We start from the raw sequence: 24,768 nt of genomic DNA on the forward strand, positions 1-24,768 counted from the left end.
GGGGGGAAGCTGGCGGGACGGGGGCGGGCGGGGCGGGGTCAGTGGTTCCAGCCCATCAGGTGGCTGACGCGGGCCTTTTCGGTCATGCGGCGCACCCGGCCGGAGCGGGACATGCCCAGGTTGAGCGGGTCCTCGCTGGGCGCCAGGCCGTCGTCGTCCGAGTCGTCGTTGTACAGCACGGTGCGCCGGCCCTGGTTGCGCGTGTTCACCCGCGCCGACTTACGCTGGCTGAGCCGCGCCTTCCTCTGCCTCAGCGCCGCGCTCTGGTCCTCAGCCTCCTCCTCCTCCTCTTCCTCCGCCTCTTCTTCGTTTTCCTCTTCCTCCTCCTCCTCCTCCTCCTCGGGCTCCTCCTCCTCCTCCGGCTCCTCCTCGTCCTCCTCCTCCTCTTCGTCCTCTTCCTCTGCCGCCTCCTGCGGGGGCTCCGGCTCCTCCACCCTGGCCCGCTTGGCTCCGCCCCCGGCGCCCTCGTCCTCTCTCCGCCTCTTCTTCCCGGCGTGGGGCTCCGCCCCCTTGCCGCCGTGGCGGGGGCGAAGGCGCGGGGCCTTGCTGTAGTCGTGATCGCCGCCGTCCACGAACTCGGCCACCTCCGACTCGGAGCTGCTGTCGCTGTCCGACGACGAGGAGGACGAGGACGAGGAGGAGGACGACGAAGAGGAGGACGAGGAGGAGGAGGAGGAGGAGCTGCTGCTGGACCCGCCCGACGGAGCCGCTCCCTCGGCCCGCAGGCCCAGCCGCCGCCGCGTGGCCGCGCTCAGGCCCCGCCCCGCGCCGTTGGTCAGGGGACCGTTGCCTAGCAACTCTGCAAAGCAAAGACCAAACAGGCGTGAGACCCCGATACTGTAACTGCACTCACACCCCTGTTAAGTTCTGCAAACACAAATCTTCAGAACGGGTAACAAACTAAAACCCATTTCCACTTAAAATGGTTCTGGGCCCAGTTTGTGTGTCCCAGGCAGACTGGAAATGAAAGCCAATCAAAGGCATCGACATTACACCGTATCTGAAAGTCTCATTCTGCTTTAAATGGACTGAAACTGAGATCACAGGAGGGTTTATTGCACGCGAGCAGTAGTACCTGAGCTCTTGACGGGCGTGGCTCGGCTTCGCGTCACCCTGTTGGGCCCCTGTCCCCGGCGTTGGGTGGCGGTCCCTGAACTGGACGAGGGCTGGCTGTCCCCGTCGTCCTCCTCGTCCTCCGCCGCCAGCGAGCCGCTGGCCTCCGACGCTGCGGGACAGCGATGTCATCGTCACCCCGCGCAACCGCTTTACAGCTCACTTAACAGGCTCCGCCCTCGGGAGGAAGAGGAGCGGAGGCGGACTGGGCGGCTTACCTTGAGATGACCTCCTGGACCTGCTCCTGGCCGCGGAAAGGGAGGATTTGGAGGACGATTTGGAATGAGTCTTCCCTGACTTGTGCTTCCCTTTAGGACTGGAGACAGGACAAAGAGGAAGGTATCAGAATCCTGGTACACACACTGCAGCACGCAGGGTACAAAGGGGTATATGAAGGTCATAAGGGGAAGGACTGCAGGAGAGTGGGCGGGGTATATGAAGGTCATCAGAGAGGGGACTGCATGAGAGTGGGTGGGGACTGCAGGAGAGTGGGAGGAGACTGCAGGAAAGTGGGAGGGGACTGCAGGAGAGTGGGAGGGACGCAGGAGAGTGGGGGGGACCCGAGGGCGGGGCGGACGGAGAGTGCTGACTGCGGAGGCGAGGGTATAGAGCGCTGGGGCGGGACTGCAGGAGGGCGGTGAAGTCAGATGATGGGCGGACTGGCGGGTATGAAGGTCATGTGAGAGGGGACTGCAGGAGAGTGGGAGGGGACTGCAGGAGAGTGGGCGGGGACTGCAGGAGAGTGGGCGGGGACTGCAGGAGAGTGGGCGGGGCGCACCTGGAGGGCCGGCTGGCGGACGGAGAGCTGCTGTTGCTGCGTAGGCGTTTGCGGTAGCTCAGACGCTGCCGGCTCCGCCTCTGGTTCCGGAGGGCGGACTTGAAGTCCGAGATGATGGGCAGGACCTGCGTCTCGAAGAAGGCCGACAGGCTGAGGGTCATGCTGTATATCTGAAAAAAAGAGAACGAAAAGCCCAGCCTAAACACACCCGCCTGGAAGAACAAAATCATGCAGTGCGATTCCCTGAGTCACAGTCCCGAGTCTAAGTTGGACGATATTTCTGGCTGCTGAACACAGACAAGACCGGTTTGTATTGGAAAACCAAATACCGGTATATTTCCAATAATATTACAAACATCATAGGATGTGATATTTTTGTCCATGTGGCCCAGCCCAACCCTGGCGTGCCAAACATCCGCCCCGAAGCTCTGCCCGGGTGGCCTCTGCCATTCACCGGAGAGAACCGGCGGCGGCTGACTCACACGCCGATGAGTGTGTGGGCTCTCCGAACAAAGCAAACAACCCCCACCCTCCATTTCAGGGCTTTGATCTGCGCACCGACTCACTCCAGAATCGGGGGGGGAAGGGGCCACAGGGTACGTCCAAATGAACGCTGGGGTCGGCCGACGATCGATCCCCCTCTCGAGAACAGGCTGAGAGGCCCAATGATACGTGACCAGGTGTGGGTACCGCTCTAAACCAGCGGTGTCTGATCTAATCTGGAAAGGTCCGGCGTGGGTGCAGGTTTTTGTTCAAGCCCAGCACCAAGACGCCCACACCGGCCCTTTCTCAGGATACGACCGATAAGGCTTACCGGTCTTTTTGGATAAGACACCCCTGCTCCAAATTGCTAAATGCAGAAGAATATAGTGTTGAAACTGTATATTACATCTGTCTGCACGCCCAACTGCCTGCCAGCCTGCCTGTCTATTTGTCAGTCAGTCAGTTTGTCAGCCAGTCAGTCAGTCAGTCAGTCATTGTGCTTGTCGGTCTGTCTTTCTGCTTGTCCGTCTGTCTTTCTGCTTGTCTGTCTGTCTTTCTGCTTGTCCGTCTGTCTGTCTGTCTGTCTGGCCCCCGAGGGCTCACCCGAGACTTCTTGTTGGGGGTGTAGGCCTTGGAGTTGCTGAAGATGAGCCGGACGTCTTTGGCGAACTCCACAGGATTCTCGTAATTCCCGACGGCCAGCGTCTCCGACACGGTGCCCAAGTCCATGGGCGTGTCGATGATGTCCCTGTAGTCCTGAGAGAGGGGAGAGGGGGCGGAGGCTCAGTGACGGACCGGCGTCGATCGCGGCAACGTCCGCACAACGAAACATCGACGGTCGGAATTTCGCCGACGTTAGCATCAGGCTAACATTTTACCGTAGCGCAGCGACGCGCTGTTAACGCGTAGAGAAATTAGCCTTCACACGCGGAGCGATAGCGGGGACTTATACAAGCTTCGCACGTAGGTAGTTACCAATAGGCAAAGAGGGCATTCATACGAAGCCTTCCACAGCGGGCGCGGCGAGGTTACCGGATAGGCGAAGAGGACATTCATACAAGCCTTCCGAGCGGTTGGTCGGCCGATGCAAGAGGTCATGGCCTTCGAGCGGTAGCGGTTACCGGATAGGCAAAGAGGGCATGCATATGAAGGCGTCCGCGGCGGGCGCGGCGAGGTTACCGGGTAGGCGAAGAGGTCGACGGGCTGGCGGAAGGGCTCCGAGTCGGCGCTCTCCAGCATGCGGCGGAGCAGCTCGCGGCACTGCCCGCGCCACGCGTTGACGTCCAGCGCCACCCCGCGCTTCTTCGACGACGACTGAGCCCGCTGCTGCGAGGAGAGAGAGAGGGAGAGAGACGACGTAAGAAAATACTCAGTCAGTGCCTCAGCAAAAACGCTGGAGGCCTCCCGCTGCTCTTACAACTCAGGAACTCTGTGCACACAGAACTACAACTCCCAGCGCTGTGTGTGTGTCAGCGTGGGCAACGGCCAGTCAGTTTCATCCATTCAGTTCCCTCAGGGGATTCTCAATATGCAGCAGCACATTCACGTGCACGCACACACACACACACACTTTCACACTCTAGATAAAAGCCACAGTAAGGAAGGATAAATCCACTGCTGTGCTTGGGTCCTGGGGGCAGCGGTGTGGGGGGGGGGGGGAAGAGATGGATTTCCTCTGTGAATTCGGGTCCTGTAAGAGGGCCTTTCCTAAGCCTGTCGAGAGAGCTGCTGGATTGGCCCGCGCTCTGGCTGTACCCACCCGGTGTCCAGTGGAGGTCCCAGGAGTGTCGGAGTCCACTTCTACATCTGTTCCCACATCCTGCAGAACCAGAGGACGTGGGCATTAAGGCTCACAGAAAGGGGACACGGGTACAGAGGGAATTTAACATTCACCTCTCACCAAACTGTCCCCTATTCAGTACGGATGTGGGATGCCCCCAGACACCCGGCACCACCAATCAGCTGTCTCCACGTGAGCAACCCCGCCCCTTACCTCCGCCTCAGCGTCGCTGCTGACCTCGGTCTTCACCTTGTGGTACAGCTCCAGTATGTCTGTGCAGCTCTGGTCCCTACGAGAGGGAGGGACACACAAACACACAAACACTCAGATTATTGAACTCTCAGTTTCCCACCATGACCACACGGACGGGCTGATCTGATTGGTGGAGGCGGCGTCGTACCCGATGAAACGCAGCAGCACGTCCGTCACTATCTTGGCGGAGGCGACGATGGGGCTCTGCGGCTCGTTGAAAGTGCGGGCGTTGTGCTCGATGTAGCGCACCTCCCACATGAGGGCCGAGATCCGCCTGTAGGGGCAGGGAACAGCTGAATATTGACTACTAAAAGCTCCTGAAGCTAGCTATGCTAGCGCACAAGGGACTGGGAAACAGCTTTATATTAACTACTAAAAGCCACTGACGCTAGCTATGCTAGCGCACAAGGGACTGGGAAACAGCTTTATATTAACTACTAAAAGCTCCTGATGCTAGCTATGCTAGCGCACAAGGCACATGGGACTGGGAAACAGCTTTATATTAACTACTAAAAGCTCCTGATGCTAGCTATGCTAGCGCACAAGGCACATGGGACTGGGAAAAGCTTAATATTACTACTGAGCTAGCTACATGCTAGCCAAGACATGGGACTGGGAAAAGCTTAATATTACCTACTGAAAGCTCCTGACGCTAGCTATGCTAGCGCACAAGGCACATGGGACTGGGAAACAGCTTTATATTAACTACTAAAAGCTCCGGATGCTAGCTATGCTAGCGCACAAGGCACATGGGACTGGGAAACAGCTTTATATTAACTACTAAAAGCTCCTGACGCTAGCTATGCTAGCGCACATGGGACTGGGAAACAGCTTTATATTAACTACTAAAAGCTCTTGATGCTAGCTATGCTAGCGCACATGGGACTGGGAAACAGCTTTATATTAACTACTAAAAGCTCTTGATGCTAGCTATGCTAGCGCACATGGGACTGGGAAACAGCTTTATATTAACTACTAAAAGCTCCTGATGCTAGCTATGCTAGCCACTCAGTGTAAATAAGCAGAAGAGTGGTTTTGAAAGTGACGGGGGGCACTTGCCTGTAGAAACGGTTCTGCAGCCTCTTGCGGACGGTGCCGAGATCAGTGGGGTAGGCCACCACAGTACAGTACAGGGGATAGTCCTTCAGGTCCACCGGAGACGAGAAGGCTTTGGCCACCTCTGGGAACAAGCAGCGACACAGAGAGGTGGTTACGAATGGTCAAATCTGGCAGAGCTGAGAAACCGATTCTTCTACCACCGCTCCGCGTGCCGATTGAAGCGGAGAGGAGGGGAGGGGCCTACCCAGCATCAGCAGGTCGTCGATGCCCTGGATCACGCGCTCGCAGTCCTCGTCCCGCGTGTGGAGGCCCCACTCGCCCTCCTGCGGCCTGTACAGCAGCGACTTCACCTCCTCCTCCGTCACGGGCACCCCGTCGCCGTCCTCCTCGGGGAACGAAGCTGGGGGGGGGGGGGGGGCAGGCGCGTCAGAGCGAGTGCAGACGCAATCGGCTCAGTGCCGCGGAGGTCGGGGCCAGAGGAAACGGCAGTGGAAAGCGCGCTCGTCTGCAGGAAGTAGATTCCCAGAGACAGACGCGCTTGCCTGGGGAGCGTTAACGCACTGAGCTCGTTCAGCAAACCTCAGCGCTGGGGGGGGGGGATACCAGCAGGGTAATTACAGCAGGCGTCAGCACTACTTCTGCCCCGCTAATTAGACGCGTGACAGAGACAGCAGCAGTTTGTGCTAAATAAAGAAGAGGGATGAATGCGGGGAAGGTGAGGTGTACTCTCTTACCCTCGTCTGGAATGGGCTCCATATCCCACGGGCTCATCTTCTCCCTCTCGCCGTTGTCCCACCTGTAGAGAGCATCTCATCGTTAGCCTCGGGCCGCCGTCGCCCCCGCCCGCCCGCCCGCCTTTCATCGCCCCGAGCGACGGGCTCTTTTCCCCGCGGCGGTAAAGAGATCTGGTCTGCGTCGGCGGGGAGGAGATAACGAGCTTCAGAGCGCCTTGTCGGCCTGTGTCACGGGTCAGCGGTCGCAGGAGAATCGGTAACCCCCCCCCCGCCCCCCCTGTGTAGGCGGGGGCACAGCCGCGGGGGAGCGACAGAGCGCTGACCGCGCTCGTTTGAAATGTCTCGCGAGCGCTTTTTTCTCAAGCCGCCTATGAGAGGCACTCTCAGTCGGCCTCTACTGAAGTTAGTTTCATGCCTAAAGGACTTCACGATCAACGCAGTACGTCATCTTTCATTTTCTGCGGTGCGATTCCTCCTCCCGAGTGTGTGTGTGTGTGTGTGTGAGAGACAGAGCATGTGCGCCGCGTATGCTACGTACGCTAGCGACAGACCGCGGCTCACACTCACCGCACGGCGTAGCACTGGAACAGGCTGTCCGGATACTCGGGCTGGAAGGGCTGCTGGCTCTCCACGGAGCCGAACCACCAGGCGTCGTCGATGATGCTGCGGAAACGGACCCCTGCGGGGGAAAAAAAGGGCGCACGCGTGCAGTGAGCACACCTGTCTGCCCGCACGTGCTCTCTCAGGGCAGCTACAAACCGGCGGCAGTAGGGGGCGCTCACCCGGCTGCCAGTTGCGCTCCTTGGCCTCGTTGTAGAACTGCTGAAGCACTAGGAAGTCGATGACGTCGGGCATGTCATGGTACCTGTGAACAGCGAGGGAAATGGCCCACGTTATTCTAAAGTGCCTACATACCTGTGTAAAAGCTCAGAAACATATCCTGCTCCCTTTACAATGCAAGACAGCTCTACAGCGTGGAGCTGTAGGTATGAGTGTAACAGGGCTCTGCTGTCTGATTGGCTCTAGCCAGCTTTCACCAGCATAGATACATTGTCAATGGTTGAGTTGCTGGTACTGCAGTGTCCAATTGGAGGCCTGCTCACAGAGGATCCCGATTAATCAAAAGTAACTGGTCACCAGCATGTAAACAGTAACTTCTCACATCAGTGTATTAGTGTAAAGTTATGGGAGTAGCCAACCCACTTTCACCAGCAAGCCCAACCGAAAGGTCAAAGTGCTGCAGAGGTGGCCCAGGCAGGTCTGGGGTGAGGTAGAGGTGGGACTCACTTGAGCGAGAAGGATTCTCCGGTCATTTTGCCTGAGATTCGGTCCAGGAAGGCCAGCTTGAGACAGCAGAGGGTGGGCGGTCCCACCTCGTACTTAATCCCCACCACCTTCACCGACTCCTGGTCCTGAGGATCGAACAAACACACACTGAGTCGGGCTCAGAATGCAAGTTGGGCAAAAGCCTCTGACCGGCAACTCCCTACCTGGAGGCCTGGGGCTGACTGCTGTAGTGGGGCTTTTCAGGACTCACTGATTATAACAGCTGTCTTCCATCAAGTTCAATCACTGACTAAATAACACCTGTTTTCATCAAGTTCAGTCACTGACTAAATAACACCTGTTTTCATCAAGTTCAGTCACTGACTAAATAACACCTGTTTTCATCAAGTTCAGTCACTGACTAAATAATGCCTGTTTTCACCAAGTTCAGTCACTGACTAAATAACGCCTGTTTTCATCAAGTTCAGTCACTGACTAAATAACACCCGTTTTCATCAAGTTCAGTCACTGACTAAATAACACCTGTTTTCATCAAGTTCAATCACTGACTAAATAACACCCGTTTTCATCAAGTTCAGTCACTGACTAAATAACGCTTGTTCTCCATTAAGTAAAGTCACTACCTGTCCACATGACACCACGACCCCCCACCCCTCACCCAAAACCTACACTGCCTGCGTTTTTAAAGGGAACAACAAACATTTCCCAGGTACCCCTGGTACAGGAAACAGCTCAAGAAGGACAGGCGATCGCTCCATAGCTCTCTCTCTCTCACCCTGAGGTCCAGCTTGTTCCACGGCTGTTTCTGCGGGTTGATGCTGTAGGACCGGGCCTTCCGCACCGCCCTGACGTAAGCCTGGTGACCCTGACGGAAGTAGATGAGCTGGGGAGAGAAGGGGAGAGAGAGGGGGATTTGAGACCGACCGCTGGACCACTGCCAGCTGTGAGAAAGTTAATGCTGTAAGAGTCCTGGGGAATCTTTTAGACTTCAGGTGGCAGCTGAGTAGCCCTGGTCTGGGCTAGGCCCATAAGCCCCGGTGATAACACTGTCCTACAATCTTGTGTGCAGACACCGTGACTGCTTTCCCTTTCCCTCAGTTCCCTTAAAAAAACAGCTCTCGGCTTGCATGGAACTCCTACATGAACACGTCTGGGAATCCAGACAACTGCCCTGCAGTATGAGAGGTTTTTGTGTGTGTGTGTGTGTGTGAGAGAGAGAACGAAACTGAGAAGCTGCTTAATATTCAACGCAATTAATTAAACATGAGGTAAGCTAATTAAGTGATTCATCTTTAAGGTAAATTGCTCAAATAGCTGACTGGTACAGGGCCTAGGAGAAATTCATTAAACCTCTAATTTATCAGACAACCACAACTGTGTGCGACCTCAGTGTGTCAATATTGATTTTTCTTCTGGATAAAACCTGCACAGCCAGATCCTCTGCAAAAGTAAAGAAGTAAAAAGAGAAGGGCAATGGAAGAGGGAGGGATAATGTCTTTCTCTCTCCAGGGGGGAGGATCCTGAAGAAGGTCCCAGCTGGACCACTGCTTTCAGAAGTGAGGGCCTCCCCTATTGGTTCAGTTCCAGCGTCACTCGCGTCCCTCCGCCTGGCGGTGCCACCCATTGGCTAACCCGGCCCTCATCCGACCTGGCTGCGTTGCGTTCGGCTTTGCCGCCCTCACCTCATCCCCCATCTGCGGTACGAAGGGCGACCGGCGCGGGACGGTCTCCATGATCCAGGACGGGGGCTGCCACTCCTGCGCGTCGCGTCCGCCCAGCGACAGAGAAGAGCCGGGTTTCTGTGTGGGGAGGGGGGGGGGAGCACGGTCAGAACACGGCTGGCACACGCGTGGGTATCCGGGGTGGGGGGGGGGCGGGGTGGTAGCGAATGTGAGCGAATGATCACCACTGAAAGGCAGGGTGATGTCGATCACTGTAGGCCCTGGAAATCCAACACACTCATTGGACCTGTTGAATATGGAGTGAGGCCTTTTAATTTGGCTGCGTGCATACGTGGAGGTTTGAGCTCTTGGTTTACTCGTACTCAGTCAGAAATGGGTGCGAGTCGATGTGTGGGTGGACTGGCTCTTTTTGGTGTGCTCGGTCATGCATGCGATGAGGCACGCCCTAGAATAACTAACCCTCTGTTACTTTCCTTCTGGTGTTTTCTAATAAGAGAACTGTATTTCCTGTAATACTGTCGCTATTATTTACCACTTATTGTCAGTGCTTCTTGGATTGTATATATCTTCGATTTGCTTTTTATTGAAAACAATAATGGCATCTTATAGGCCCATGAGGGCAGGGCATTTTTATGATGCATTACATCGAATGAAAAATAAAAATCAATCAATCAATCATTCCCTTTGCCTTTTGATACCCAAGCTTTGCATTTTGTGACAAACGGACACGTACGGCTGCTGTACAGACAGACGGACAGACGCGTTCACCTTCTGCTTGGACTTCTTCCTCTTCTCTGGCTGCTGCCTCCGGGCCTCCTCCCCTGCCCCCGTCCCCTCCCCCTCCTCCTCTGAGCTACTGCTGCCAGGCCGCCGTGTCGGCCTTCTGGTTGGCCGCTTCGGGGGCTGGAGGTTGATCCCCGCGTCCGCCGTCCAATCGGAGTACTCGCTGGACGAGTCGCTGTGAAAGGTGATGAGTAAGGTTATTTGGGGTCGCGTGTGCATTTTTCGGATGGAATGTTCCGGTCTGCTGGACCCCATGCTGTGACAGGGCCTGGTCTGTACTGTGCTGGGGGGAGTGAGGATGGGGGTTCAGTGCATTTCCTGAAACTAGCAGCTTTAGGCACAGGCTATATAGGTAACGGCCGAAAAAGCATTTAAAAAAAATAATAATATATTTCTAGGCAATTGCCTAGGGTGGCAGCTTAAACCAAAATGGTCTATTGTTATATTAAAAAGCTTACTGTATGAAAAACAAATATCAAATGGCCTGTGCGTGGGGATTTAACATAATATTTTTATTAAAGACTTGAGAGTAGCGAATGTCGCTGATATTTTCCGTTGGGTGACAACAGTTCCCTGTGACGTATTAGGAACATCCCATACAAGGCCAAATGAATGCTGGGTAGGGTAGTGTGGTACACATTACAAAATTGGATCTTAAATTCTATTCAAGTTTATGAAGTTCTCTACTTCAGTGTCACAGTTTTAAAACCAACACAATCCACAATGTCCAATGAAGTTTGTAGAGCCCCATTTGAAAGATTATGTAAACTGAGAGCACTAAAAAATCCAAACGGCCAAGAAAGTAGACTATTGTGTTTATATTAGCTCAGTATCTACAATAATTATGGTTATTTCATAAATTATCCATTTGGTAAAACATTCAATACAAGAAAACTACTCTCTCAGACAGTGTAGTAGGTGTAGTCTAGCTACACTGTGTAACACTGGCGTAGGCTAGCCCAGAATATTTCTTCAGAATTCTCAACAATGTCTGTCGCTGCCTTAACAGAGCACACTAAAGATTTCATTTGTGTTGGAAAGCTTGGAGTTGAGAATGCAGCAGCGCAGCTCAAATCAGCCCGTCAATGACATCAACCGCGAGTCAGAATAAAGCGCACTACAGTTTCCTGTGAGGGTCAGGTGGGTATCGAGTAGCGGTGAACGTGTGAAACTCTGAGTCACACACTGACCTGGAGCTGCTGTCGCTCTGCCACTGGTCCTCACCGTCCGACGACCCGTCGGTAACCTCCGCCTGCTCCTCTTCAGCCTGCTTGGAGCACGCACGCGCACACACACACACACACACACACACACACACATGCACACACACGCACACACACGCACACACACGCACACACACGCGCACACACACACACAGACGCAGGTCAAGGATATGACTCACCAGTCAGTTGAACAGGGTACTAACAGTGTCAAAATTTTCAAATATCAGAATTTTCACTCTCCTTACTATAGAATACAAATGATCAGTGTCCAGGAGAGGACAGTACATTTCTGGAAACAGGCAGTGCAGCTGTTTAATACATGCAGGTTGGTCGCCCCCTGGTGGAGGACTGCAAACACAACAACAGCTGTCTGGCAGACTGTAGTCACTGACCTGACTGTAACACAGTAACTGACCTGGCTCTAACCCAGCCGTGTAAAAGAAACCTGAGCGTGTGTTGAGGTCACTGAGTGGAGCCTCCGGCCTGAACGCGGCGGCTGAGCCTGGGCACGCACCTCGTCGTCGCTGTCCGTCTCTCCCGCGCTGTGGCCGCTGCCCGCCCGGCGGCCCCTGTCTGGCGGGCGGCGCTCGATGGCCGAGCGGGTGTGGTAGGTGTGGCGCTGCTGCTTGTGCCTCGTCCGCCGGAGGGAGCGCATGGTCGGGGCCTGCTGCTCATTCTGGGGGAGGGGTGAGGAGACAGTGTTACTCTGGGAAACGGGGAAAGCCTGAGACGCACCTCTTGCCTCTGAACAGGAGGCTGGGTGGGTGGGCAGATGGGGTATATGGACAACCTCACTGGGAAGGAAGGGGGAGTCCTGAATCATGTGTGTGTGTCTCTGACTGTGTGTGTCTGTCTACGGGGCTGGGGGGAGAGTCCAGGCAGACATATGGGGGCGGGGTGGGGGGGCAGCTCACCCTGGGGGTGCTGTGCGCAGGCTTCTTCCTCCTCTCCATGTTGTAGAGCGCACACTCATTCTCTCCCTTCACCAGCCGGCATTCCTCCATCACCCTGAAACACGGGTCAGAACAGCGCTCACTTCACGCTGTGAACGGCACACGCTAAGCTCAGAGGACGCTTCGAGACGCCAGACGAACCGCCGCGAGGCGCGGCTTCGTCTGGCCTGGGCGTCTCCCGCGCTCCTGCACCGCGGGCGAGTGAGCGAGCGCCGGTCCCCCCCCACTCACCTGCTGACGCCGGGCTGCAGCTCGTTCACCACCACCCTCCGGCTCCAGGCCAGCAGGTCGCGCTCGGTGGCCATCTGGCTCCGCGGCGCGTTGAGGTGCATCTGCCGCACGCCCTCCACCTGCCCGCTGCGCCGGAGCCCCACGTTCGGGGGCGAGGCCAGGCCCCCCGGTGACCCGGGCGCTGAGGGACAGAGAGGGGGCGTCACGCACCGCCGAAAACGTACCCCAAACGTAAAGCCTGCTAGCAACCCGAGAAACGCTGTATACCTCAGGAACACGACACACTGGAGGCACTGGCCGGCAACTAAAGAGCTCACTTTCCCCCCATTTCAAATGTAGTGGCGCAAAATGGTTGTGGGGATTTCCTGTGCGTTAACGCACTTCACACATATATTAATGAATAAAACAACGTTATACACAAACGTTTGGAAGGAAGAAGCAACTGTGCAGAAATTTCAGGGTAGGAATCACTTATGAGTAAGTTTTCAAATGTATTTAAATTGACAACGTGGTACTAAACCTGAGAAATTATATTTACACTTGGAAACTACCTTCAAAACTGAATGACACAAGAGATTTCCATCAATGTTTCTGCGCACTCCATCACCCATAATGCACTGACCTTCAGGCTCCGCCTGCGAGTCCTGGGCCTCGTCCTGCCGGTTCTGCAGCTGTCTAATCAGCCCATCCAGAGGACTCTCCTCCGGCTCCTCCCCCGCTGTCTGCTGGCCAATCACCTGCTCAACCACCTCACCTTCACCTAAGCAATTACAAAGCGGTACTGCTTTTGGCGAATGTTTCGTTGGTTCGTTGGACGAGTAAATACATTTGGCCGTTACTTAAAAGTGAACAAATGGTTATACCAATTTTTATGTGAACATGACTATAAAAAAGTATCAAAGTTTTTTCAAATGAACTATTCCTACCAAATACTCACTCTCTAATATAGGATTATGGCATTCAAAACATTTTATACAGATTAATCAAATTTACCTCAGCTGGTAAGAGGCTATTTGTTCAATATCCCAACTTCTACTACTAGTTATGCGTTCTAATGCTAATAGTGCTTATAATGTTAACTTATTACTAATAACGCTAGTTATGTTGATAATGCTAACATATGACTAATAACACAGGTTATAATGCTTATTTTGTTTATAATACTAGTATATGACTTAAGATGCTATAATATTAGCAAAGTGACTCAAAGGCTAGCATGGCGTGCCACTGCACGGAACAGCCTCTGCGGTGACGCTGCTCTCTCGTCGTACCATTGGCCATGTAGCCCAGCTGGGGCACCAGCTGCTCCTCCTTGCAGCTCTCTCTACCGGGCACCAGGCGCTGATAGTGGGTCGGGTGGGGGTTTCCGTCCACGTCCACCAGGAAGGGCGGGGGCATGAGGTGCGGGGCCTGCTGCGTCTGCTCGTCCAGCACAAAGTTGTTGGAGTCGCGGATGAGCGGCCGGAAGTCCGTGTGGAAGAACATCTGGTCTGGGATCTGGAGAGGGAGGGGGTGAGCCAAATAAATAAACTGACTTGACTTGAAGGGGGGGGGGGCATCAGATCAGCCAACCGGCCAATCAGCCGCTGCGCTCTGGGGAGGGAGGTGGAGCAACGGTCGGGTGCCCAGAGAGGCGGGCGAACGGAGTCGTGCGAAGTCCCGCTGCGCTTTAGGGGTGGGGCCTGCGGGAGGAGGCGGGACTCGCCTTCTCGTAGGGCCTGCTGCAGCCGAAGCCGAAGATGAGCAGGTGGCCGTGGGAGTCGGTGCAGGCGAAGTGCTGCCCGTCCGCCGAGAACTTGCAGTCGAAGACGGCCCCGTGACCCTGGCCCTCGATCTGGGGAGGAAAAAAAACACAGGAAACGTGGTTAAAGGCTGACCTCGCCGCGTCGCCCCGGGAAACCTCGCTGCGGCATCTCCCGGGCAACCTCGCTGCGCGCAGCGCGGCCAAAAGGCCCTGACTGCAGAAGGCTGCTGAGAACTGGCCTCAGCATGATACCGACCGACAGCATGACACTGGATGAGAAGCTAAACACGGCTAAACACAGGAGAGACCGCGGTCTTCCTCACAGTGTCCGCATGTGGAACTCATTCAGCCAGCAGCACGGGAGGGGTGGGGTCACGGTCTGGATGGGAGGGGGGTTGCAGCCTGGATGGGGGGGGGTTGCCAGATCAAATGCACGGGGGTGGCACCGCTCAACACTCGCTTAACGCTTGGCAAGGCCTTCGCGGACGGAACGCAACACGACGAGGGCGCATTCCGGCCGGTGGCTGGCAGACAGAGGCCGCCAACCGGGCGGAGGCCCAAACGCAAGCCGCCCCTCCCCCCTGCGGGGTCTTCAGTTTCGGTTCCAGAGCTCCGCTGGCTCGCCGGCCCGCTCACCATATTGAAGTAGTTGCGGATCTTGGCTCCCTTGGACAGGTCCCACACGTAGATGTTGCCGTCGTGCCCGGCGGACAGCATGATGCGCGCGTCGAAGGGGTGAGCCTCCAAAACGAACACCTCGTCATCGTGGCCCTGGGGGGGGGGAGGGAGGGAGGGGTGAGGCTCTGGTTTAAATCTGAAGCGCCTCCGGTCGTCCCTCCTGGTCTGGACATGCACCACGTGATTCTGATATGATTTATGAACCCGCGCCCTATTTTTGGATGATCTTGGATGATCGCGTGTAGTAGAGACCAAGATTTCGCTGGTCGCTCGAAACTTTATCTTTGTGTTGCATCCTCAGGCACAGCACCCGTAAGAAAACGCTGGACTTGCAGACTTCAAAAACTGAAAGTATTTTTCAAAAACGGGAAGCCCACAGTATATTCATAGCAGTCTAAACTTATTTGTCAGAAATTCATGAATCGTTTCGAACAGTTTCGCAACGTTTCCCAGCCAGCTGTAAAATCATGTATCGTTTGTGGATGTAGCTGTTTGTGAACACTTTGTCAGCAGAATATGGTAAGACATGTATGAATAAGGCCGTGAGCATTCAGCTTTCAAAAGACACGTTTCTCATGGTTTTTGAAGGTTGCAAAGCTGTAAAGTTTTCCCTTTTTTAAAGGTATTCCTAGGGGAGCCATGTCTGAGGATGCAACAAAAAGGCATCAAACTCAATTTAAGCGATCAGTGAAATTTTTGGTCTCTACTACACAGGATAAAATCCAGATTATAGGAATATGGGGCGTGGGTTCAAAAATGCTGAACACCTTAAATACCTTTCTTCTGCCTAATTAAAACTATGAAGATATAAACAAAACCAATTTGGTTTGAATGCTGGTTAACACTGGTGCTAGGCAGACTCACGTTTGAAGTGACAGATAGTGGCATGGTAAACTTAGAGTGACACAGGGACACAGAGCGACACAGGGAAAGAAATGGAGGGAGACTGTATTAGAGCGGCACAGCCCTCTTGCTCTGCTCACCGACAGGACGTGCAGCAGCTGGCCTGTTGTGGAGCTCCACACTTTGAGCAGGTAGTTGGACACAGCGGTGATGACCGAGCTGTCCCCACGGTCCCAAGCCACCATGGTCACCACCAGCTTGGTCTTATCGTCCCCAGAGGCAACACCGCTCCTGTAACACACACACACACACAGGAACACACACACACACACACACACACACACACACACACACACACACACACACACACACACACACACACACACACACACACACACACACAGCACTGGCATTAAAGCACTGACAACTCTATGCTCAGTTACAGAGCCCACGTTCACTAAAAGCTGTTGGGGCACATGGTCAAGCCCCCACCCGCAACTCCCTCCCAGGCTGGGGCCCACTTACCCAGGTAACCTGGTAGCCATGTCCAGGGTGATGGCCTTCCACTCCTGCTGCTGGTACTGCCAGACCCTGGCGGTTCCGTCTCGACTGCCACTCACAAACCGCAGGCTGGGGACCCACACACAGCCCAATCAGTACAGGACACACTGACAAGCTCCACATTCAGTCCAATCAGTACAGGACACACTGACAAGCTCCACATGCAGTCCAATCAGTACAGGACAAACAAACTTTGCCCACAGTCCAATGAGGACAACACTTAAGCTAGTACGTACAAGCTAAATGACGTAAAATGGCACGTTTGTACCGAAAATAAAAATCTACATCGAATTCGACCACCGCAGTGCGCACGTCCCTGTTGGTCAATCAAGCCAAGATGGTCGCACATCAACATCAATGAGGAGACTGCCAGCAATTGGTCAAAGAGATCACGGGGCTGGCTGCGTACTCTCGGTCCTGTTACCTCGCCTGAGCCTGCACAGTGTGTAATTGCGATGGCATTTTTTGGAGCCAACGCTCGATTCGATATGGAACGTAGCTGCCCATTTTGCTTCAATAACACGGTCATGTTTTGGAAGAGCAGCCACCTACGAAAGCCTACGCGCCGTTAGAACAAAACATAATGCCACACAACAGCTAAAGTATCATTGTGAAGCTGGTCATGCTGTACAACCTGCTGGAATGCATTACCAATGGGAGAGACTGCCTTTATCAGCACATACAAATGGGAGGAGCTACCAGCTGTCCACTGCAATCCCCCAAGGAACAAGCTAAAGCATTTTGCTTATCAGAGGAAAACCCTGTGACTGGTTTGAGCGCAGGAGTCACTGATAGCTCCACATATTTTAGGGATGACAACGGCCTCTCTCCCATCACACACACACATCGCTAGGGGGGCGTCCGTCCGCAGGCAAAAACCAAGACAGACATTCATTCGCAGAAATGAGTCTCCGCTCACCTGTCACTGTTATTACAGAACTGAACGGCAACCACTTTGTCCTGAAAGAGGAAGAGAGATTACAAGAAGTTACAATGGTGACTGGGATAGAAACACAACGTGCACTGGCAGTTACAGTTACTTTACAGTGCACTGCAAAGATACTGTAATGTCAGAATGTGTGGTTGTGGAAACTGTACGGTAAAATTACAGTAACGTTAGAATGGGCAGTTATGTAATGTCACATTAAAGTTAAAATGTGCAGTTACAGGAAGCTCGCAGTATGTCACAGAATGTAATTTGCAGGTGCAGGGCTGTTAGTCTCTCTCACCACAGATTCTTTAGATTAACAAGATCAAGAACTTTAGTACTTTCTGCTTCCTAACTACAGGAGGTGGCATTCAGCAATGGGAAAGGCCAGGTTACAGTACAATTTTCTAACTTTCTTACAAAGACGTTCCCACGGACAATTGCCACAGTATTTCTTTGGCTACTCCCACTCATGCATATTCACAGGTACATCAAATTGGAATGTTTTGGCTTTAATGGTGGAGGCAGAACTTCCATGGTTATGGGGACAGAGCTGAATATCTGGTGTGTGTATAGAATCTGTGCTCTTACCGTGTGAGCATCCAGTTCAGACAGCTTCATAGGTGCCTCAGAGCCCAGGTAATAAACCCTGATCACATGATCAGTGCTCCCAGTGGCCAGGAACATCCCACCTGACAACAGAGCGGGACCAAGGTCAGGAGGTAAGTGTATTCATAGAAGTGCATGCATGCAATCAACAGATCAACAGACTACAACAGAATTAGCAGAAATCAGGGCAGAGCTCCTGACTGCTATTCGAATAAACCATAGAGGGGGGAACGAGGACAAGATACTAAACTGTAACTAGATGTTCAGCTACATAATAGTGAACCTTCTTCACAACAAGGAACCAGGATTTTGGAAGAGCTTACCACAGCTGAAGGAAGAGCAAGATATCTGGACACCCGGTCGAGAACGTTCAGTGAATTTGACAGGACGTTCGCTGCAGGGAGATACAATTGTCAGGATTCAAAACTTAAGAGCCGTAGGAAAAGAACCTTGATGTGATTTCAAAAGCAAGTTCTGCACAGGACAGAACCTGAACAAAGCTTTAACTTCACATCAAAGCTATGCACAGGACATAACCTGAACACAACTGTAAATGAAAACGGAGTTTCCATGACGCTTATTCATATTTGAAAAACCAACAGATGTGAACGGTTTTGATATGAACATCTGGGATTAAGTTTGGAATAAGACAAGACAAGCCAAGATTTTTTTTTTTGCCTGAAATTTAGTCAAAGGCTTTATTCTGCTGATGCTGGATGATTCTTCACTGAATATAAATCACACAAAGAATCTTTCTTGCAGATACTACCACTTGCAAAGAAGACCATACCTTCCCTCACGTAAATCCCTAATAACCTATAGTGCTGTGTGGTGTAGTGTAGTGTAGTGGTGCAGACTAAAGACTCATCTCTTCAGGCTGCACCTCTCACCATCCCTCTCCCCATCCCTCCCTAGCCTATAGTTTAGCTCAATGTACCTAGTTAGGATAATACGATTGTTAGTTTATTTGGCAGGATTGTTGTTGTTGTTGTTGTTTTTGTCTGATTAGGCAAATGTAATTCCAGTACTAGTTTGTACTTGGTAGGATTGTTTGCTGAACAGGTTGCTCTACAGGGTTGGAGTCCTGATCGATGTGGTCACTTCTGGCACTACGATCCTTACTTCACTCTAGTGTGTTTCTTTTGCACCTCTACACCGTGAACCAATGCACTTGTTGTACGTCGCTCTGGATAAGAGCGTCTGCTAAATGCCTGTAATGTAATGGATAGAACAGAAAGAAAGAACTACAGGCAGACTCAACAGATCAAGGCAACCCTTAGGGCCTGGGAGACAGCAGCTGGGCTGGCATTGTCTTTACTGTAAAGATAACAGGAATCCTGTCTTGTCACCAGCTTGTAGGTTCTTATTTGTGGCTTTCTTTTAGTGGATTGCTTGTCTACACGAGGTGTTGGAACTACCTGTCTGCCGCTTTTGCTTTCCCCCAATCCATGCAAGTAATTCACAATAATAATTTTAAAAAATCATTCACGAATAAAAAGTCCTTCATACCGAACGACGGTAAGAGCCATTGAAATAATGTACAAAACCACGGCCACGTTTTGCCAAAATGAACCAAACCGTATGCTTTAGAGCAGGCACTAGTCAGAGGCTGGCTCTTACCGGCAATTCGGCCAAATGTCCCGTTAAGACTGAGAGAGGTCTTACAGTGACCTCACAGACCGGGCCGGGTTAGAGATTCGGAGAAGGCGCGCCTCGCACACTTACTTGAACTTCATGCTGAGGGCGTTCCACTGCCAGAAGCACACGGTCCCATCGGCCCCCGTGGAGGCCAGGTAACGGGCCGCTCCCCGGACCGACGGGCTGAACTGCAGGAGCGCGGGCGACAGAGAGAGAGAGCCGGTCATCACATGACAAAACCCACAGCACAGGCTACAGGAGGTCATAGGTTATCTACTCTACTCCACTTCACTGAATGAAAACCTGGCGACCACAAGGCCTTTGGAGTACACCCTGGGCCCCTTCGGTCAAAAACATGCCCTAACGGCAGACAGGCCACGAGACCCCATTATGCAGGTTGTGAATGAGACTGACAAGGAGAAAGATCAAGTGGGATTAGTGATCCGCGTCTGAATTTGCATTTGCAGAAAACAGGCTTGGTTGTTCGACAGCGTTAACAGGAAATAACCTGGGTAGCCAGGTTGTTCCCCGTCCCCTGCACACCCTGTCTAAACCGGGGCGGTGTCGCGCTCCTCACCTGTATGGAGGTGATGGACGCGGCGTGGCCCTGCAGCACGGTGATGGGGGCGCAGGTGCGGAGGCACCACACCCGGATCACCTTGTCGCAGCTGGCCGAGGCGATGAGCGTGTTCTCGTAGTTGACGGCCATGTCGGAGATCTCGGCCGCGTGGCCGCGCAGCGTGGAGAGGAGCCGCCCGTCGTCCGTCGCCCAGATCTTCACCAGGCAGTCGTCGGAGCCCTGGAGACCGAGGTCGGAGGGACAGGTCAGAGGGGACGCGGCTAGCCCTGTTCGGCCACGTTCGGTGTCGGTTGCCGGACTCCGTTTCCCAGGATGCACTGGGCGCTTACCGTGATGATGCGGCGCCCCGTGCGGTCGAAGGCCACGCAGTACACGGATGACAGGTGGCCCAGGATGCGCCGGTGCATTTTCATGTGCTGGTAGGTGGAGGACGGGAGGGCGTGGCCAAAGCGGGCCACACCTGTGGCCTGCCGGGACCCCACGATGGCAGCTGGAGGGGAGAGAGAGCATCAGGTAAGTAGCTGCCACTCTTGAATGCCTCAGTGATAAGAATAATGAGGAGCAAAGGGCTTTACATTTCACTTTATTTTTAACTTTATCTTAATATCAGCAACCAATTCAGACCCAAGAAACCATGTGAGATAAGTTAACAATGTGATCAACTGCATTAACTGTTAAATGAAGTACTAAGTAATGACAAAAACCAGCACACCCAGTAGCCCTTCAGGATAAGGCCTGCTCTAGACCATACATCAAATGCATTACAGTAAGCTAACATACCACCCAGAGCTCTTCTGTCCTGCCCAAATAACATTTCAGCATCAGGACATCTTCAAACCTTCAGAGATCCGCATCCAAATTTCACATCGTACATTTCCAGAGCACAAGCACCCGGGAGTTCCTGTGCATGCGATACGGGTCCGAATGCTCAGTTAAACATTTAAGTAACTAAATAATGTCTGCGCTCCAGAGAGATGGGAAGCTTGTGTCTGCACGTACAAGTAATCAGTGCGACCACAGCTGGCTCAAACTCAGGAGATTCACTCTTTCCATGCAAAACAGCAATCATGTTCAGCATTACAGGCTCCCCCGAGTCACTGGCAGAGCTGTGTGTGCCCCAGGTGCTTGCTCACTCCCTCAAGTGACTGGAAGGCACATTATAATTTCAGATTCTTCCCAATTGGTTCTAGTTAGTTTTAGTGTTACCTTGCAGGTCAGTAGTTGACCCGGTCTCGTACTACTGCCTTCAACTGGAACCTCACTCACCCATGATACTGATTTGTCAGAAGTCATGACCTGTCCACTGGATTATTAGTAAGGTACATCCCTGGAATTTGGGGTGGATTAGGCTCTCATAAATCTCTAGTCTGGTCAGGCTCAAAGTACAGCCGGTACAATCGGCGCTGACGGAGGGCGACAGACTTTGAAGACAACGAGACGGGAGAAGAGCGCTCACCGACGTTGGGCGGGCCTCCGTACACGAGCGGCGGTTCCGGAGGCCGTCCCCGATGCAGAGCGGCGAAGGCGGTGCCGCTCCATACTGTGTAGCTACACCCTGTGAGGGAGAGAGAGAGAGAGAGAGAGAGCGGAGAACAATCACATTACAGCAGCGCCCAGCCGGGGCAATAGCAGCCCCCTCGACACAGACTCCACACGGACCAGGACAACCAAGGAGCCTTTGTGTGGCTTCGCATTCCTGCACAAGCGATGAGCGCATTCACACATGGGTAAAATGCAGACAGAACAATATCGTCCTCTTGCTGGGCTAAGAAGCAAGCTGAGTTTCAAGCACCCAATGCCAGGTGGGCAAAGTTTCCAACGCTTATCATTGTTACAACCTACTTTACCCCCACCGGGAGACACCTGTGACCGCATGTGTCAGAGATTATTGGAGATTACACAGCATTCATTGCCTAGACGCTCTTATCCAGAGGCCACTTACAATGTAAAGTCAAGAGTGCCTGTGAAATGACTTTGAATGCAGTGGTCTCCTTAGTTACAGACCCTCAGCTGGGTGCTTTAACAGGGGAAATAACATTTTAACCTCAGCTTCACACACTGTTAAGGTCAGAAGTGTGTGCGGCCATGCAAGTGAGAAAGCCTGCCATACATCACTCAACATAAAGTCCTTATTCTCAATACCAGGGCTCAAATACAGATATATTAACCTTTGAGTTGTACTCAGGTCAAACATGACCCTTTTCTGAGAAAAACAAAGAAAAACCCCTAAATTTTTCAGGATGAAATTTCATGACTTTCCCTGGAATGACCATACCATTAAAAAGATAAACATTGGTCTTTTTTATATTTTTATTAAAAACAGTACAGCAGCGAACATAACTCTTTTTTAACCCTGCAGTTACGAAATCAGAAGTCATAATCAAAGTTAAGCGACACACATCTATAACAGATTAAAGTGATGCCGCATCTTTACAGAAAGCATGGGGCAATGTAGAGTATAATTCTGCCCAACATTAAAATTTTCCAGGCATTTCCAATTCCATCATTCTCAGCTGACAAATAACCATCATCATTGCTCAACTACAACTGAGAAGTCACGCAATGTCCAATTAGATCCATGCATTAAAAAATGTTTACGCAAATTTATGAAAAGAGCAGTTAGCTTTCTGATCCTTCCTGAGGTCTGAAGATAGCGTTAATGCTAGCTACCAAGCGAACAGCCGTCTATAAAAACATACCCTTAAAATCTGTAATAAATGTACTGAAGCAGGTCATGTATACCTGCACATACAAGAATGATATACGTTTCTTTTACGAAAGTTAATTCACTGGTTAATTTTACAAATATATCAAAAATAATCATCAGACTCATAGATCGCTAGCTAGTATAGAGCGTATATTGTCGATACAGTTCAGTGCTAGGGAACCAAAAATGCCCGGGAAAGATTATACATTGGGAAGAATTATACACTACTCCGCCTATTACCCACACAGACTACCCAGAAAGGTCCGGTCAGAGGTGGGGCTTACCCTTGGCACTGCGCAGAAGGGACTGCTTCCCAAGACCCAGGAGAGTCTGGACACCAGGGACGCTGGGGGGAAACTCCCTGTCCAGCAGTGGGCCGATCCTCTGGCACAACCGCAGCAGGTAATCTGCAGGGATATGCTGGTTGAGCTTCACCTGCATAGAGATAGAGTGAGAGAGGGGGAGAGAGGGGGGAGCGAGAGAGAGAGGGAGATAGAGACATTTGAACACAGTGTATTCTCTGCAAGTCCTCAAACACATACATGTTAAAGAATACAGAAAAGATCATTTTGAACACAGAAAAGATCATTTCAAATACAGACCGATCATCACTAACTGTCTGGAAAAAAAATCTACAGTAAAACAAGGTACAGACAAATATACACGTGCAGATATACAAATATTTACTCATGCAGGAGCGGGAAACCTGGCATTTCCATTTTATAATCGAATGCTCTCAGCCATCTCAACATACCGTAAAAGTCTCAAAATTCAACAAATAAAGTTGACCCCATGGGATTAAACCACAATGCAGTACTGATAAGCAGATAAAGTAAACGGTTTGAAATTGGTTCTGAAAATGTTTTTGGAGATGTAAAGTTTTGTGCAATACCTGCAATGCACTATACTCATTTAGCAGATGTTTTTATTAAGAGCTATGTACAATACGAGAAACAAAAACATAGTCCCGATTAATATGAGCGATAGCGCCACAGCTGGCTAACAGCATTCTCAGACTAGCGAGTAAAGACGCTACATCACTAAAGCACTGCAGCAAGTTCACTATGCAAACCAAGAACCAAAGTACAAAATTATGATCACATATGGACTACACCGATAACAAGCCCTAAGAGAAGCATAAAACCATAAAACGGCTTAAAACGTAAAAGCAAGGAGTCAGGACAGGAGGCGATCCAAGAATCAGTCTCCCCTCTCTGTGTTAGCTGGGATAAGTGGCCACACAGGGAGGGGAGAACCAGTTTCCTCGAGGTTATGGAATGACGAGACCTGGCCGGCCGACGTGTAGAGTTTTAAGATTGGAGGTAAAGTGGATCTGCTCCACTCACTGCCCCTTAGGCTACTGCAGGGGGTTTTAAACTTGAGGCGAAACCGTAACAGCGAGGTGAAATGAGGACGGTCATGACACGACTTGAGAAAACTCAGGAAGTTGCCTGGCGGCATTCTGCACAGGTACAGGGGTGCTGTGGCCAGGAGACCAGTGAGGAGGAACTGTTGTCATCCAGACACAAGACTGCTGTGTAGAGTAGGCAAGGAAGGGGTGGAGGAAGAATCTACACACCCGTCTCACTGCCATACATAAGGCAAGGTCACACAGCCATGATCTTTTTGAGCTTGGTTTACAGTCTATTACTAATATTATCCAAAAGAAACTTCCTGTTCAAATACTATCAAAATCCACATGGATAAAATCGTAATTGACACAATCACTGCTCTGCCCAGGGCTAATGAATGAATCTTTAATCCAAATTAGCTCCTAATAAACCAGGTTATTTCAAGCATTTAATTGAGCATATCTGGAGTTAACTTTCCTTAACTCTGATATTTAGGCAGACATATTAACCAATGCACTTCAGCAGCCAGAATACAATGGGCAACGGCATTTCATTCTGTTTGTGCTCTTTTAGCACATTGGTTATAAAGACCACACTTATGACACAGACTAGCAAGCAACTAAATCAGCTATGATAAAATAAAAAATGTAATAGAGCTAACGACAATTTACTGAAATAAGCTTTAAGAAACCGTTGCCCTGCCTTTATTTAAAGGGACAACATTGAGAGAAACTGGTTAAGCACTGCCGTTGTACTCTAAAGAACCGTAC

The 24,768-nt window shown here is 51.9% G+C and overlaps 1 protein-coding gene across 3 annotated transcripts in view; it reads right to left on the reverse strand.

Annotated features, from left to right (window-relative positions):
• The window catches only part of brwd3 (bromodomain and WD repeat domain containing 3), a 26,680-nt gene continuing 1,912 nt past the window's right edge, over positions 1-24,768 (reverse strand). The window contains exons 5-40 of one of the 3 annotated variants that reach the window (XM_064350284.1): positions 22,931-23,081; positions 21,396-21,494; positions 20,269-20,429; positions 19,937-20,158; positions 19,447-19,547; positions 18,045-18,115; positions 17,704-17,804; positions 17,104-17,144; positions 16,149-16,253; positions 15,764-15,914; positions 14,739-14,873; positions 14,064-14,192; positions 13,630-13,855; positions 12,981-13,118; positions 12,359-12,539; positions 12,089-12,182; positions 11,689-11,850; positions 11,142-11,221; positions 9,937-10,126; positions 9,169-9,285; positions 8,262-8,369; positions 7,487-7,611; positions 6,982-7,064; positions 6,767-6,878; positions 6,200-6,261; positions 5,710-5,865; positions 5,466-5,586; positions 4,555-4,680; positions 4,368-4,443; positions 4,134-4,193; positions 3,554-3,697; positions 2,978-3,130; positions 1,892-2,061; positions 1,332-1,429; positions 1,076-1,225; positions 1-799 (exon numbers count right to left, since the gene is read on the reverse strand). In XM_064350284.1, coding sequence (XP_064206354.1) covers positions 39-799; positions 1,076-1,225; positions 1,332-1,429; positions 1,892-2,061; positions 2,978-3,130; positions 3,554-3,697; positions 4,134-4,193; positions 4,368-4,443; positions 4,555-4,680; positions 5,466-5,586; positions 5,710-5,865; positions 6,200-6,261; positions 6,767-6,878; positions 6,982-7,064; positions 7,487-7,611; positions 8,262-8,369; positions 9,169-9,285; positions 9,937-10,126; positions 11,142-11,221; positions 11,689-11,850; positions 12,089-12,182; positions 12,359-12,539; positions 12,981-13,118; positions 13,630-13,855; positions 14,064-14,192; positions 14,739-14,873; positions 15,764-15,914; positions 16,149-16,253; positions 17,104-17,144; positions 17,704-17,804; positions 18,045-18,115; positions 19,447-19,547; positions 19,937-20,158; positions 20,269-20,429; positions 21,396-21,494; positions 22,931-23,081 — 5,160 coding nt within the window. In that variant the 3' untranslated portion in view covers positions 1-38. Of the gene's footprint in view, positions 800-1,075; positions 1,226-1,331; positions 1,430-1,891; positions 2,062-2,977; positions 3,131-3,553; positions 3,701-4,133; positions 4,194-4,367; positions 4,444-4,554; positions 4,681-5,465; positions 5,587-5,709; positions 5,866-6,199; positions 6,262-6,766; positions 6,879-6,981; positions 7,065-7,486; positions 7,612-8,261; positions 8,370-9,168; positions 9,286-9,936; positions 10,127-11,141; positions 11,222-11,688; positions 11,851-12,088; positions 12,183-12,358; positions 12,540-12,980; positions 13,119-13,629; positions 13,856-14,063; positions 14,193-14,738; positions 14,874-15,763; positions 15,915-16,148; positions 16,254-17,103; positions 17,145-17,703; positions 17,805-18,044; positions 18,116-19,446; positions 19,548-19,936; positions 20,159-20,268; positions 20,430-21,395; positions 21,495-22,930; positions 23,082-24,768 lie in introns of all 3 variants that reach the window. The other 2 variants (XM_064350283.1, XM_064350282.1) reach the window with 2 other exon arrangements.

Source organism: Anguilla rostrata, chromosome 9 (genome assembly GCF_018555375.3).
Source record: "Anguilla rostrata isolate EN2019 chromosome 9, ASM1855537v3, whole genome shotgun sequence".
In the NCBI taxonomy this organism is placed as follows: Eukaryota; Metazoa; Chordata; class Actinopteri; order Anguilliformes; family Anguillidae; genus Anguilla; species Anguilla rostrata.